The sequence below is a fragment of the Hippoglossus hippoglossus genome, chromosome 8 (assembly GCF_009819705.1).
Source record: "Hippoglossus hippoglossus isolate fHipHip1 chromosome 8, fHipHip1.pri, whole genome shotgun sequence".
NCBI lineage: Eukaryota > Metazoa > Chordata > Actinopteri > Pleuronectiformes > Pleuronectidae > Hippoglossus > Hippoglossus hippoglossus.
In genome coordinates, this window is record NC_047158.1 from 1,555,850 (window position 1) to 1,571,105 (window position 15,256).

The 15,256-nt window shown below is 42.0% G+C and overlaps 1 protein-coding gene across 3 annotated transcripts in view; it reads right to left on the reverse strand.

Moving 5' to 3' along the window:
* Positions 1–15,256, reverse strand: part of si:dkeyp-72e1.9 (syntaxin-binding protein 4) — a 78,321-nt gene that overhangs the window by 10,721 nt on the left and 52,344 nt on the right. For all 3 annotated transcript variants that reach the window (XM_034593264.1, XM_034593263.1, XM_034593266.1), the window contains exons 9-13: positions 7,340–7,446; positions 7,076–7,217; positions 6,661–6,733; positions 2,941–3,029; positions 430–526 (exon numbers count right to left, since the gene is read on the reverse strand). In XM_034593264.1, the coding sequence (XP_034449155.1) occupies positions 430–526; positions 2,941–3,029; positions 6,661–6,733; positions 7,076–7,217; positions 7,340–7,446 (508 nt within the window). The remainder of the gene's footprint in view (positions 1–429; positions 527–2,940; positions 3,030–6,660; positions 6,734–7,075; positions 7,218–7,339; positions 7,447–15,256) is intronic.

The window sequence follows — 15,256 nt, forward strand, 5'->3', positions numbered from 1 at the left end:
ATATCTTTTTAAGCACAGTGTTCACATTGTTCTTCATTAGAATGTCACTTTTATTCAAAATAGAATTCATATGTTTTGGCAGCTTTTTGTGCATAAACATTGATTCATGTTGTAAATGACATCTTCAGGCAAAGACAGGTGCTTTGAGCATGTAGTCAATGACATGCTGCACCGTGACCAGCAGCCCGGGTACAAAGAGAGACAGAGCTGCCTCATGGTTACACAACGTGACACCGTACACAACGTGACACAACCGGTAAGTGACATGCAGCCTGTGACTTGACAGGACTTCAACACAGATCTTTCACCTTGCTGTTGACGCAACTGGATGTGTGTGTGTGTGTGTGTGTGTGTGTGTGTGTGTGTGTGTGTGTGTGTGTGTGTGTGTGTGTGTGTGTGTGTGTGTGTGTGTGTGTGTGTGCTCCTAACCTCCATAGGCCACAGTGCCTTGTGGGTCTGTGGTCAGATTCTGTCTCAACTTCTTCCTCTTCTCTTCGTTGACATCCAGCCCGAGGAAGGACAGAGCCTGACAGAGACAGAACGGTGAAGGGGATGAAATCACAGAGGCACATGCAGATATTTTTATACCACCACTTGAGAAGAACAACAGGATTTAGTGTCAATGTACTGAGGTCACGCAGCAAGTGCATATTCAATAATTATTCAAAGAGTAGATTGGAAGTAGTGAACGATTGACAAGAGTTTGTAGAATGAATAGCTTCAGCTGTCTGATCCTTACACAAGGTGTGAGCCTGACATATCGGTTTTGTATTAAGTTCTGTCTGTTGCTCTCCGTTCCTTTTTCATCAGTTTTTTACTCCTTGTGACTTTTCCTCACCTAATACAGTATCTCTCAAGGCTAAAAATACCCATAATCCTTCTCTCCCTCTCTATTTTGCATTTTAAAAAGGAGCCAACAGATCAAAAGAGAATTGTGCCTGTATTCAACATTTAAACTCTCTCTCTGTCTCACTAATCCCAATAATGAATTGGTAGATTAGGGTCAACCTACAGCTGGGCAGGATCCGGACAAAACTCAAATCAAAGCTGAATAATGGTAATAAATATGTGCAGAGGGCAGAGGAAAAACAGGAGGGAGGTGAAATGTGAACAATTTTGAACAAAATCCGTAGTGTTAATTTACTTCATTTTTTGGTGTAGATACAGAAGTAATAGAGTACTATAAAGGGAACATAAGGTTCACTGAATGATCTGATGAACACTATGTTAGACTGCTCTCTACACCAGCATCGTTACATTTCATTTAGCTGAAGTGCTTTTATCCAAAGCGACTTACAATAAGTGCATTCAACCATGAGGGTACAAACCCAAATACATAAATATTAACTACATCATCAGTTTATTTTTAAACCATTTTATACACTTTTACCGTTAGTTTTATAGACTTAGGCAAAGACATTTTACTTATGAGCACAGAGGTAGAGTCAAGGTGCTGTACAGGACCGAAACAATACAAAGGCACAATTAAAAGAAAATAATTTAAAATCAGAAAGCACTGTTCAAAAAAATGTTTATGCAATAAAAGATTAGTAGTATGAAAGAGGTATAAGAATGATAAAGAAATGAAAAAAAAAAGATAAGTTGAAAGGGAAAAATAATGTGATTAAATAGATAGAACATTGTAGAGCAATGAAATAAAAATAGATTAAAATACAATTATGGTATGACCTTTTAAATAGAATAGAATAGAAAAGCACTTCAGGATTCTATATGACAGCTGGTTACATACTTACTGTAGCTTAGGTTACATGTATGATCTGTGACCAGACAAGCAAACTGAGTACAGAAACACCTGTACCCTTCCCTATTATCCAATCAGCCAATCATGTGGCAGCAGTGCAGTGTATACAATCCTGCAGACACACGTGCTCCTCAGAAGCGCCCGTGTCCTGAGTTGTGAAGTCCTTGTTCAGACTTCGGTGTGTTCATGTGATATAAGGTCAGAATATGGAAAAAACATTGACGCTGTAAACAACATGTGTTGTATTTATGTGTTTAGAGAATTTAAACAACACCATGACATCTTTTTTCCAATATGTGTGTGATAATGAGGAGCGAAGGAAAGGGATCAGGTGTGACAGGCATCTAGATCATTTAGAACGTGCATGTTCATGATAAAAAACGTCTGTACTGGCTTAACAGTCTGCTGTTAGGTGCTAGTGAGAGATGGACAAACAGTATGCAAGTGAAAAAAAGTTTAACATTTAACAAGTTGACATTAGAAACTATGTAGAGCAGATTGTGAAATTATGTGAGTCTATAAGTGATGATGTCAGACACTTGGCAACTCGTGTACCCACATTTTCGAGTTGTTTTCCGAGTTGTTCTCATTTGAGATCCCTGTGAATTTTCCCAGTCAGTAACTCGTTGTTCTGATAATTCTGACACCACATGACCAAACAAACAGGTCAGAAGCCTCCGTTCATGTTCCCATCAAACATCCCAATGATGAGAACATGTGATCCCAGGGACTTTGACTGTGACTCAAGATTTTTTATTTGAGTCTTTGTGAAATTGATGATCTGAGTTTTTCACACACAACATTCTAGTTTTTACTCAGAGAAACCATCCAGTGAGCAGCAGGTCTGTGTTGATGAGAGAGGGGAAGCTGACTGAAAGGCTCTGGTAACTCAGATAAACACTCTGTAGTTTGACTGTGGATGAACGACACGTCCAACCTTGATGTCCGTGGTCGACAATAGAGGAGGCCACCTCTTCAGCCACTTACAACACTGGAGTCATCACACAGCAAGTGATGCACCAGTCAAACATAGCAGGTGGAATATTCAAACACACCCACATCAGGATTGACAAACCCAGCTTTGTAGCACTGACCAGTGCAAATGGGAGAACATGTTTAGCATCCCACCCAAGGAGAAATAAGTTTAACAACTTGTCTGACCAGAGCACAGCACTCACCAAGTCTAACTTGTCTGATTTGAGGCGTATGTGGGGGTCCAGTGTGATCTTAGGTTTGGTTGCTGTTGGTGACCTCTGGCTTGTTGAACCTAGAGAAAGGCAAAAAGGAACAAGTGGATAAAAGAGGAAGAAGATGAAGACAAAAGGAGTGAAAAAGATCATTCTCAACGACTACATGGGGAAAGGCAAAAAACAGGGGTTAAATGGACCAAATGTATTAAGAGCTTCCAACCACTCAAAGTGCTCTACAGTACAAGCCATACAACACTTCTTTACACAGGGCTTTTTCTATCACATGATTCATACACTGCAATTTATGGTTCAGTATCTGCCCCAAGGACACTTCAGAAGGCAGATTGGAAGAGCCGGGGATTGAACCACCAACTTTGTGGTTAGTGGACGACCACCTGTATCCCTTGAGCCACAGCCACCACCTGTATCAACAACGTTCCCATGTGGAAAAAATACGTAGAAAACACAGTAAGGCGATGACAACACAGCAGGAGCTATTGGTCTATCAACAGAGGGAGGGTAGTGTATGTGAGGCCACAGTGCACCAAGTAAACAACAGAAGGAGAAATATCATTGGATAATCTGTAATATCAGAGTGGATGGACAGATATTCTCTGTGGATTTGGTGGAAGAGGGTAGCTGTGGCGGTAGGGGAGGTGTATTCGGGTGAGGGATGGGGTGGGGGTGAAAAGCAGATGATTAAAAAGAGAGGAGTGGGGGAAAGGTGGATGATTACATAGATGAGAGTGAGGGAAAACTGTGCGAGAGGGGAGGGCAGACAGCCAGATCCCAATATTAATTTGATGAGTTTGTCTGTCCCAGATTCGTATGTCTGCTCGCTATGGCACGCTGACCTCCGAGTGTGTGCGTCTGCACACCCCCTGTTGCTAGGGGGTATGAGCTTATTGAAGTCACTAACCTCCACCTCCTCCTTGCCCTCACCAAAGGATTTACACTGCCCCCCCCCCCCAGACCTGCTGTTGTGTTGTGCTTTAAACCCTGATACCACTCCACATCATACACTGTTGTTGTTCTAGCATGAAATATCCTGTGAAACCTGTGAAATCCAACTTCATCAGTATGTACAAAATATTTGTGGTCGTAAAATACATTTGAGAGAGTCACAATAAAAGTTGGGCACTCAGTGGTGACGTTGAATATGTACACACACACACACACACACACACACACACACACACACACACACACACAAACACACTTCAAGTATAGGACTAACTTTTGGTTCACTTTCGGCAGTAAAAGAAGAGCTTAAAAACAATCTCACTAAGGTTCTCACCAATCAACGTTCTTGTACTGAATGTGGTTTTGGAAATGACTGTTTCTACAGTGAAGATTAGTGCTGTTTGAAACGGATCTGGACCCCTGGTAATCACAGTTGCATGCAAACAGGGTCTTACACATATCGTCACAAGTCAGTTTATCTCCCTAACAGGATTGAACACCTTCCCTGGCCTGTGCCCCTGCTGGGCTTTAGGCCGAGGCAGACAGGACAAAAGGTCATGTTGTCAGTGAGGTCAGCTGACTCAAAGAGGAGAGCGTGCGTATGTGTGACCCAGACTCATCAGTGGCGTGAGCAGGTGTAGGAAATGTTCTTGTGACTGGTTCTGTAGAAGCTTTCCTCTCCAGTGCTCATTCTCGATTTCTCTTTAATATATTCAGGTCTTGATCTCACGATGTAAAGTGTCTTGACATAATGTATTTGGTGATTTAGAGCAACTCTACACAGTTTTAAAGTGACAGTGACTCTGTGAGACTGCACTATAGCTTGGACATTACCTTAAAGATAATTCTTTAAACATACAGAAATGACTATGATATCTGTCCATTGTGTGTCCATTGTGTGACTCCTGACTTCACCACAAACTATCCAAGCTACCATGTGGCTTTATCAATGGGAGCCTGGAGGTGAGCTAAGTGGTCACAGCACCTATAGGTAATGACCTGAGCTGGGCTAATCCAGGCCAATAGGATTGGGACAGGCGATTGAGTGGCTTTGAGCTGGAGTGTACAGGCGTCCTTTGACATTAGGGTTGCTGGTCTGTTTTAAATCTTTCTGTTTAATTAATAAGCACTTTTACATTCTGTTTTATGCTCTTTTCAGTTTTAAGGAAAATATGTAAAAATAGTTTGTTTTCATGTCCACTGGTTGGACACCCATTAAACACCTCTTTGATTAAAGTGTCCATATTTTAGCCGTTTACAGTTTCATAATTACCTCCGGCAAGGGCGTTATGTTTTAGTCTGTGTTTGTTTTGTTAGTAGGATTATGCAAAAACTACTTAACTGATTAACATGGCATTTTGAGGAGGGGCGGGGCATGAAAGAATGAATGAACCCTGGCACAAGAGTAGGAACAGTCCAGGTCGGTGGTTCGATCCCCAGCTCCTCCATCCTGCATGCTGGAGTGTCCTTAGGCAAGATACTGAACCCCATATGGCCCCTGGCTGGGTGTATGTGTGTATGATAGAGAAAGTGCTGCACATAGATGTTCTGCATGAATGTCTGTGTGAATGGGTTTATTGGCAAACTGCACTATAACATGCTTTGAGACTAGAAAAGTGCAATATAGGTATCACATCACTAAAACCTCAATATTAAAAAGATAATTTCCTTTTCAACCATCAATGATGATAGTACCAACTGCATAATGTTTTCAAACCAATGAGTCCTTGTGGATCATGTAGAGAAATCCCCTGAAACTCGGGTTAATCTCAATCTATGAGCTGTAGGCTTGAGGTCAGAAATGTTTACTGGTTATCATCCTCTACTCTGCAGATGAAGGATGGAATCACCACATTGTCTACTTCTCCCTCCGTTCATTTTTTTTCTCTATAATTTATTCTGTCTTTAATTCTGTAGTTTCTAAAAACAAATGGCTAAGAAGGGACTTTTACAGTAGCCCTCACATTCCTGTGCACTCGGAGGTCCCCTACTGTGCTGTGGTTTCGTTTAAATCCCAATTTAAATTCAATTTCCTCTGCACCAAATCCTCAGTCCCTGTAAAGGAGAAATTGTTCCCCATTTTTCGTTCTCAGATCAGTTGGCTTTTTCTAAAATGTGTCTGAGTTGAGGGACTTCAAGGACAAATAGCTGAAAATCTCAACTCTGATTTGGCAGCAGTGTAATGGTACTTTATCAGTTCGAGCCGCTTTGTCAAACCACATTATATAAGTAATCAGGATAAACATGGCATTATAACCAGTGTTTTTGTGTTAACCAAAGTATTAACCATCTAAGCACATAAAGCATATCTCTATATATACTGTATGTATATATATACACACATATAGCTTATACATATCTGGACAAGTAAATTTAAATCATACCTCCTTAAAAACAACTACAAATACATATCAGTGCAAATCTGGTAGTGAAAAGCATCCTATTAGTCTTTTATGTACAGTAATCTGTGTTGTTAACAGTAAACAGGAGACTTTGTAACTTATTAATTCCACTACAGAGATCACATGTTTTGTTTACAGCACATCGACCCTGGCGTCAGCTCTTATCTCCACGTGTATGACACCGTTTTTTTATCCTGACGACACAGAATTTGTTAGTAGAATACATTCAATCTCTGTTAAGGAAAACTAAATATCGCTATAGAGTTATCCTTTAAAGTTCCATTTAATCATATGAATCAAACAAGTCCCTGTATCTCACAGGGTGTGTAGTGAGGTGTTCTACCTGAAATGTGAATATCTGGTGGGCAGATGTCAGGAGAAGGAGAGGACACTTGGGCTACCTCCTCTGTACAGATCTGCACAGAAAACACACACACACACATATACAGTATTTGATTGTGGAAAAAATATATAATAAAAAATGTCATTTTGATGATATTTAATCCAGGGATCCAGAGATGATAGCTACTATTGATTTGCTGATTTTCCAAAAGCAGTAAATTATATACAGTATACATATGGTGCATCAGTAAACTGATACAGGAGCCTATAGGTGTGTTTGGAAACCAAATCCAGATACATTTTCATTCCACTTTTCATTCATTTACTGCTTTTTTAGCTTTTTTCAGCACTAATAAATCAGTAGTAATACAAGTCCATGCAGAAAGTCTGGAGCTGTGTTATAGTGTGAAGCTGACCTCAGGTGATCTGATGTGGACCTTTAAACGTCCAGAGCTGTGGCTGTTCCCTGCAGCTCGCTGGACTCCGTTGTGGAGAGATGTGCTGCTTGGGAAAAGTCCTTTACCTGGGATGAAGGCTATCTCCACTGCAGTGTCTTGGCTGGACACACAAAGAGACAAATACAAAGACATGAGTATGTACACACGACACACTGTATTCAATGTTACTCCAGAGATTCATAGACTCCCGTGGAATTTCTAACCAATACAAGCAGCACCCACCTGAGTTTGACTTTGTTCAGCATGCCTTTGGCCTCATCATGGGTCACACCTATCAAGGACTCTTTGTTAATGGCAATGAGCTGGTCTCCAGGCCTCAAACGTCCATCCTAGACAAAAGTGAGACACACAGCTTTAATCTGGAGGTTGTGGTTCTATTAAAGCCATGAGATGTGTCCTCGGAAAAGATACTGAACCCCACATTGCCCCTAATGGTTTCTCCGTCAGTGTTAATGGGATCTTTCCTATGATAAGAGTATATAGGCCACTGCCAAGAATTTTAGCACCAATCCAAGTACAGCCACGATGAATTATTTTCCTCTTCAGGAATTTCAATGTAACATGTAGCCAGCAGCATGAATGTTTAATGGGAGTGTTCAATGAAGGCACCAAAGATTATAATAGCTTGTGCTTAATTAGCTTCAACACATTGTGTTTGTCTGGAGTTGTGACTTAGATGAAGATGAGGTAATATTTTATAACCAAATAATGCGGAAAACCAGGTCCTTTCATAGGGCTCACATTCTTTCCCTCACCCATGCTGCCTAACCAACACCACCCAGAACCACTTCATTCAATGGCCTAACAAGCAGCCTGTAAACATGACATACAGTGCCTTGCATAAGTATTCACCCCCCTTGGACTTTTTCCCATTATGTACTGTTACTAACTGGAATTCAAATAGACTTAAATAAACTTTTTCCCGTTTGATCAACAAAACATGCATAGTACTTTGGAGGTGCAAAATAAATTTTATTGTGACACAAACAATAATGAGAACAAAACAGTTGACATCTGTTGGGTGCATAAGTATTCACCCCCCTGTGTCAATACTTGGTAGAACCCCCTTTCGCTGCAATTACAGCTGCAAGTCTTTTGGGGTATGTCTCTACCAGCTTTGCACATCTAGAGATGGAAAGGTTTGTCCATTCTTCTTGGCAAAAAAGATGAAGCTCAGTCAGATTGGATGGAGACCGTCTGTGAACCGCAATCTTCAAGTCTTGCCATAGATTCTCTATAGGATTGAGGTCTGGGCTTTGACTGGGCCATTTTAAGACATTAACATTCTTTAATCCAAACCATTCCTTTGTAGCTCTGGCTGTATGTTTAGGGTCATTGTCCTGCTGGAAGATGAACCTCCGCCCCAGTCTCAAGTCTTTTGCAGACTGCATCAGATTTTCTTCAAGGATTTCCCTGTATTTGGCTCCATCCATCTTTCCCTCTATTCTGACCAGTTTCCCTGTACCTGCTGAAGAGAAGCATCCCCACAGCATGATGCTACCACCACCATATTTCACTGTTGGGATGGTGTGCTCAGGGTGATGGGCAGTGTTGGGTTTTCGCCACACATAGCGTTTTGCTTTGAGGCCAAAAAGTTCAATTTTGGTCTCATCTGACCAGAGCACCTTCTTCCACATGTTTGCTGTGTCTCCCACATGGCTTCTGGCAAACTCCAAACGGGATTTTTTATGGATCCCTTTCAACAATGGCTATCTACTTGCCACTCTTCCATAAAGGCCAGATTTGTGGAGTAGACGACTAATAGTTGTCCTGTGGACAGATTCTCCCACCTCAGCTGTGGATCTCTGCAACTCCTCCAGAGTAACCATGGGCCTCCTGGTTGCTTCTCTGATGAATTTTCTCCTTGTCCGACTCTTCAGTTTGGGTGGACGGCCTCCTCTTGGTAGGTTTGCGGTTGTGCCATATTCTTTCCATTTTCTTATGATGGATTTTATGGTGCTCAGAGAGATGTTCAAAGCTCTGGATATTTTTTTATAACCTAACCCTGCTTCATATTTCTCCACAACTTTATCCCTGACCTGTTTGGTGAGCTCCTTGGTCTTCATGATGCTGTTTGTTCAGTAATGATCTCCAACAAACTCTGAGTCCGTCACAGAACAGGTGTATTTATACTGAGATTAAATTGCAGACAGGTGGACCCTATTTACTAATTATGTGACTTGCAAATGTGACTTGTGAATGCAATTGGTCGCACCAGATCTTTGTTAGGGGTTTCACAGTAAAGGGGGTGAATACATATGCACTCAACACTTTTCAGATTTTTATTTGTAAATAATTGTGAAATCCATGTAATATTTCCCCCCACTTCCAAATGATGCACTATTTTGTGTTGGTCCATTACATAAACTCACGATGAAATAAATTTTAATCTGTGGTTATACCATGACAAAATGTAGAAAAGTCCAAAGGGGGTGAATACTTATGCAAGGCACTATAGCTCATGTAGTCTAATTGTTTTGTATTTATTTCCATTGAAATATGTCTTAACAATTCCAGTTTACAAGACTCAGTGCTATAGAGCCTCATAAGGTTATTAAAGGTTCAGGTAATGGGAGGCCTCATGTTTCATGTTCATAGGACACGCTACATGTTGTCATGGCATAGGTTAAAACTTGATGATGGACTGACAGCTAGAAGAGCTGTTTGTCAAAAACTGTTTCAAACTGGAGTCACACCTGATTTCTCAAACCCGAGGTCAAACTGAGATAAAGGGCACAGTTCAACTGACAAATGTGACACAGTGACAGAAACCAATAATAAACAATTAAAGCCAACACAAAACAGAACAAAAGTAAGATCCAGAAGAAAATATCACATAGTGTAGTACACTGATGATCTTGACTGGTAAATGCAGCAGCTGAAGACTATCCCCTTCACTAATTTACATACAAATCTCTCCTTTCTGTCTATGGCGTTTAGCCACCTTAGAGCTACCACTGTCCTGATAAATGCACGGCTGCATAATCCCCTGCTGACTCATCCCATACAGCAAATGACAGTGCATGAAATGCTAGCCTGCTTCCTATGACACAAGGGATTAAGAGTTGGGATTTGGGGGAAATGAACAAACTGCTTCTATAAGCAGAAGACTGAGAAACAGAGCGGGTCAGTGTCAGTTGCTGTTGGGACAAAGCCAGGCTTTAGCGTACAGCGTTAAAGACACTTCGTGACAGTATAGACATACAGCTTTGCTTTATCATGCCCTGTTTCAAACACAGATGCATGCGTCTTACTTATCTGTGCCATTCACAATCTGTTAGTGGGGATTTTCAGAGTGTAAATCAGTGAAAAAGCACTGATGCTGGATTGATTCAGAGAGACAGCTATTCAACTTATAATGACATGTATTCAAGCCAGAACTTTATACAAGCATTGTGTTTTTATTAGAATTAAATATCTACAGCCTAAACAAACATCTACATAACACAAGCTAAATATTAACTTTGGCTCTGACATGTGAAACTACTACATTCAAAATCTTACTTACTAAATGAACATGTGGACGTTTTGGCAGCAGAAGTACTGTATTAACATTTGTTTTCCTTTTTTGGGGCCACTTGGCGGTAGTGCAGTGATGAAATTTGACAGATTGCCAAACCTCTGGTAGTGGGAGTAGTTGAGGAGGTTGTCCACTAATTGAAAGGTTTTATCCTCTGTCCCCCCCGTACACATGTCGAATCCTTGGGAAAGACCCCTGGGCCCCACGATGAACCATCAGTGAGTGTGTGTGTTTGTGGGTGATTGTGACCTGAGGTTTAAAGCACCTTCCACTGCTCTATAAGTTAACCCACCATTCCACCAAATTTAAATAAATTGGTTTAATAGGTTTTTGCATATTCCTGCTAAAAGAAAAACAGCAATGAAAACAACCTTCCTGGTGAAATAAAAAGATGCAAGTTTCAGTCTTAAGGTTCTCACTAAACGCAAATAATACTGACAGCATTTTGTCTTTGTGAAGAGAGAGGAACATGTTCCACAGCTGTAAGATGTTACTGACCAAATTCATCCTTTTATTAGGAGCAGCATGTCACTTTACTGATAAAAAAACTAAAAGTACAAGCCTCTGCACATAGACAGGGATCATGGGATATATTCTTAGCCCTGAGGCACTGCTAGCCTCAAGTGGTCTCTGTGAGTCAGTGGTACTCACTGGTATCTTGAATTTCTAATCTTGTAGAAACAGCTTCCTTCATGCATAAAAGCACAATCACAGATTCCTCCATTCTCTGCCACCCCCCTTTATACTCCATCTTTCCTTGCTTGTCATGTTGTCCACAGTTGACAGTGAGTGGGTGAACAGCGAGGCGAGGAGGATGGGATTGGGGAGAGGGAAGGAGGGGATGCAGGAGGACAAGAAGAAAGCCAGGGATATGTGCAAACAGGAGGAGCATATACAACTGTTTGGCTAATTTCATTTAAATAGAACTGGAGTACTATGTTTGTAGTTTTGTCCATCCTTTCTGTTGTTTTTGATACCATAATAGTATCCAAAGTAATATGCAAAAATGTTTTCCCATACACAATCATTCTAAAAAAGCCTGTGAAACACTTCATTTAATGAATGTGGAGGAGTCAGCAGTTATTGTTACTTAGCTTTGTCAGAAAAGGACCCTAATATATACATATATAAGATACACATCAGTGTTTCCTTATATGCATTCTGCTGCTGCGTGCATGGCAAAGTGATTGTTACAAACTAAATGGTTATAAGTTAACCCGGTAACACATTAACACCATAACATGGCCTACTGTACACTGCTGTAATACCTGCAAAATCAAAAACAGAAAGCACAACAGTGTACTGAATTACTGACGTCTGTGTAGGGAATAATGTGATCAGAGCAGGAATAAAACGACTGTGCACAAAATAAAGATTTTACTCCAAAGTTATGATAATTGATTCATCAGATGTGTGATGTGTGATGTGTGATGTGTGATGATTTGAGATTTAGTTCCGCCTCATTGTGTGACATTCATCACAGAGAGCTGGCTGAACAACAACATCCCTGACACAGAGATCAAAGTATGGCTTCCGAATGAGGGACTCCAGGAGGAGCAGAGGAGGAAGTGCATGTCTTTACGTGAACAACAGCTGGTGCACAGCCGTGGACATTGTTGATGAACAAGGCTGTCTAGACCTAGAGCTCCTCATGGTAGGTGCAGGCCATTATTTTTTCCAAGGGGATTCACAATTATAGCAGTTGGTAAATGGTCTGTATTTATATGGCACTGTTCTAGTCCTGACGACCACTCAAAGCTCTTTACAGTACAGTTTTACATTCACCCATTCACACACACATTCATACATTTGCAACGTTTCTCTATGAGAGGACTCAATTTGGGGTTCAGTATCTTGACAAAGACACTTCGGCATGCAGACTAGGGAAGACAATTATGGTGTATACATTCTCCCACAAGCTAAGGCTCAGGTAGCGCTTGAAAACCTGAATGACATCATCAACAAACAGCTGACGGCTCACCCAGACGGTGTGATCATTGTAGCAGGGGGCTTCAATCATGCAGATCTCAAACTGGTCATGCCCATACGTCATTAAAAATTATTCATGGCTATACATCCTGCAAACCGCAGACTATCTTTTTTTCACTCCTTCCAAAACAAACGCACATGCTGGCTTTACTGAGATTTTCACAACAGGAGACATTGGAAAAATCAACATACATGAAAAGTTAATTGTAGAGGCTTTAAAGGGGACATAGCATGCCCATTTTACCACAAGTTGATATGGTTCCTTGGGGTCTTAATGAAATGTCTGTAACATACTTTGGTCAAAATACCACAAGGATCATATAAAACAGCACCCTTTTTACCCTGTATAAAACAGCCCTCCACAGAGCGACCTGTTTTGAGTGCCTGTTCCTTTAAATGCTAATGAGCCAGCTCCCCCCTCCCCCCTCTCCCCCCATGATTTTAAACGATATAAATTACATATTTTATATGATATAAATTATCAAATATGCATCCCATACTTTGTATTCCCCTTCTGTTGTCCTGGAGTTTTAATTTTCCCAATCACATAATTAAATGTCCCCCTCTGCCCATCCACTACAAGCACACAAGCAGACAGACAGAGAGAGAAAGAGAGGCGTGGGGGGGGGGGCTATGAAGACCATCATTTACCCCCGAACCCCGACATTCAACGGGTACAACAACAAGCGGAGAAAGCAGAATCGCGGGCTGACCTTATATATACAGTCTATGGGGCTGACCAGCGGAGAAATGCTCGTCCCGTGTGAACAGCCAGGCGGCTGCGCGCTGGAGAACGGCGCTGCGCTGCCTCGCAACTACTGCGTAACTACTGTACCCCGGCGTAACTACTGTACCCCGGCGTAACTACTGTAACCCGGCGTAACTACTGTAACCCGGCGTACAGTAGAGCTGAACACTGCGGAAGTCTTCCACACAGCTGGCAGTGTGGAAGACCGCTGCGAGGCAGCGCAGCACCGTTCTCCAGCGCGCAGCCGCCTGGCTGTTCACACGGGACGAGCATTTCTCCGCTGGTCAGCCCCATAGACTGTATATATAAGGTCAGCCCGCGATTCTGCTTTCTCCGCTTGTTGTTGTACCCGTTGAATGTCGGGGTTCGGGGGTTACAGTAGCGCTGAACACTGCGGAAGTCTTCCACACTGCTGGCTGTGTGGCGCTGACACAAATTCCAGCTCACGCACGGGAGAGCGAGCGGTCGCTCCCGAGCAGCTGCTGCAGCCTCCCAGTCCCAACGATCCAGACAAATGCCACATGTGAGTGAATCGCGGGCTGACCAGCGGAGAAATGCTCGTCCCGTGTGAACAGCCCGGCTGCGTGCTTGGGAACGGCGCTGCGCTGCCTCGCAGCCTCGCTGCCTCCGGTGTAAACCCGGAAGTAACGAGTGTGGGGGGACGGGGGGGGGCAAGACCATGTAGGGAGACTTCCAGTTCCTTGTTACGAAACAATACCCAGGAAGCGCAATCGAGTCGCTCAAGCATGACGTTTCTGACTTAGAGGAACCATAACAAAACGCGCGAGTGTTTTTTCCCCAGAGTTTTTGGGTTGGTAGACATGCCAGATACCCACATTAACCTGTAGAAGCACTAACAAAGTGGAATTTGCATGCTATGTCCCCTTTAAGTTTATATTCTCAATTTCTATTTATAATAAAAAATAGATATATGTAAAGTACTTTGAGTACTCCAATCGATCAACATGTTTATCTTGAGCTCCTTGCCAAATCTTTAAATATGCACATAATTCCCATGACATTGGGTCAAGTGTGAACAATATCAATATTAGTGATAGTTCAGTGAGAAAAAGATGGGTTAAAGAATTTACCATTTAGAGCAAGATACAGCAAAGAGTGACTTTAAGGGAAATCTCAATCCAACAAACACATATATGGATGTCTTGTTCATCTACCAGTCAGTTAGTCACTGCAGCCGCCTTAAGGCTTAGAGTTAATTTAATATGAACGAGCCAGTGATGGTGAAGCGTGAATCAAACAGCTGATGCAGATCAGTGAATGCACGCAGGTCTTCAGTGCGCTGCCTGAACAAATGCTTTGTTGCCGGAATGCCAGAACTATCCTTTAACAGGGCAACAGTTAAAGTGTGTTTCAGCCTTTTCTAATCTGAAGGCTGATGCATAGTCAGCATTTCACAGGGTTATGTCAGTTTGGTAAACTCAAACATAATATCCTGATGCAGCCTTCATTACCAAGTAGCATTCCTTTGCTCATCCGTCAGACTGAGCAGTCATGAAGGCCTCCAGTGAGGTCATGAAGGAGCACTAACCGACACATGCTGCCTTGCTTCGGTAAAAGGCTGAACGTTCCCTCTGACGTCCAGGGTGCTCAGCTCATCCAACCTGTTTTACCAGCAGCTTCCTGTCAGGATATATGGAGCTTTTTTACTGTTTTTGTTTCTCTAACCCTTAACCCACCCCATGAAGGAGTCAGGAGGGGCTTAATGAATCTAATCCAGCTGAGCTGGAAAGACAAATTGTACCATTTAAAGAAAGGTTTCAATCATGATGTGGTGATCACTGTTGATACAGTGAAGGTGACCACATACAAATCAGTGTATTGACACCGAGAAGTGTAAAAATACATTTGTTTCATTGAGAAA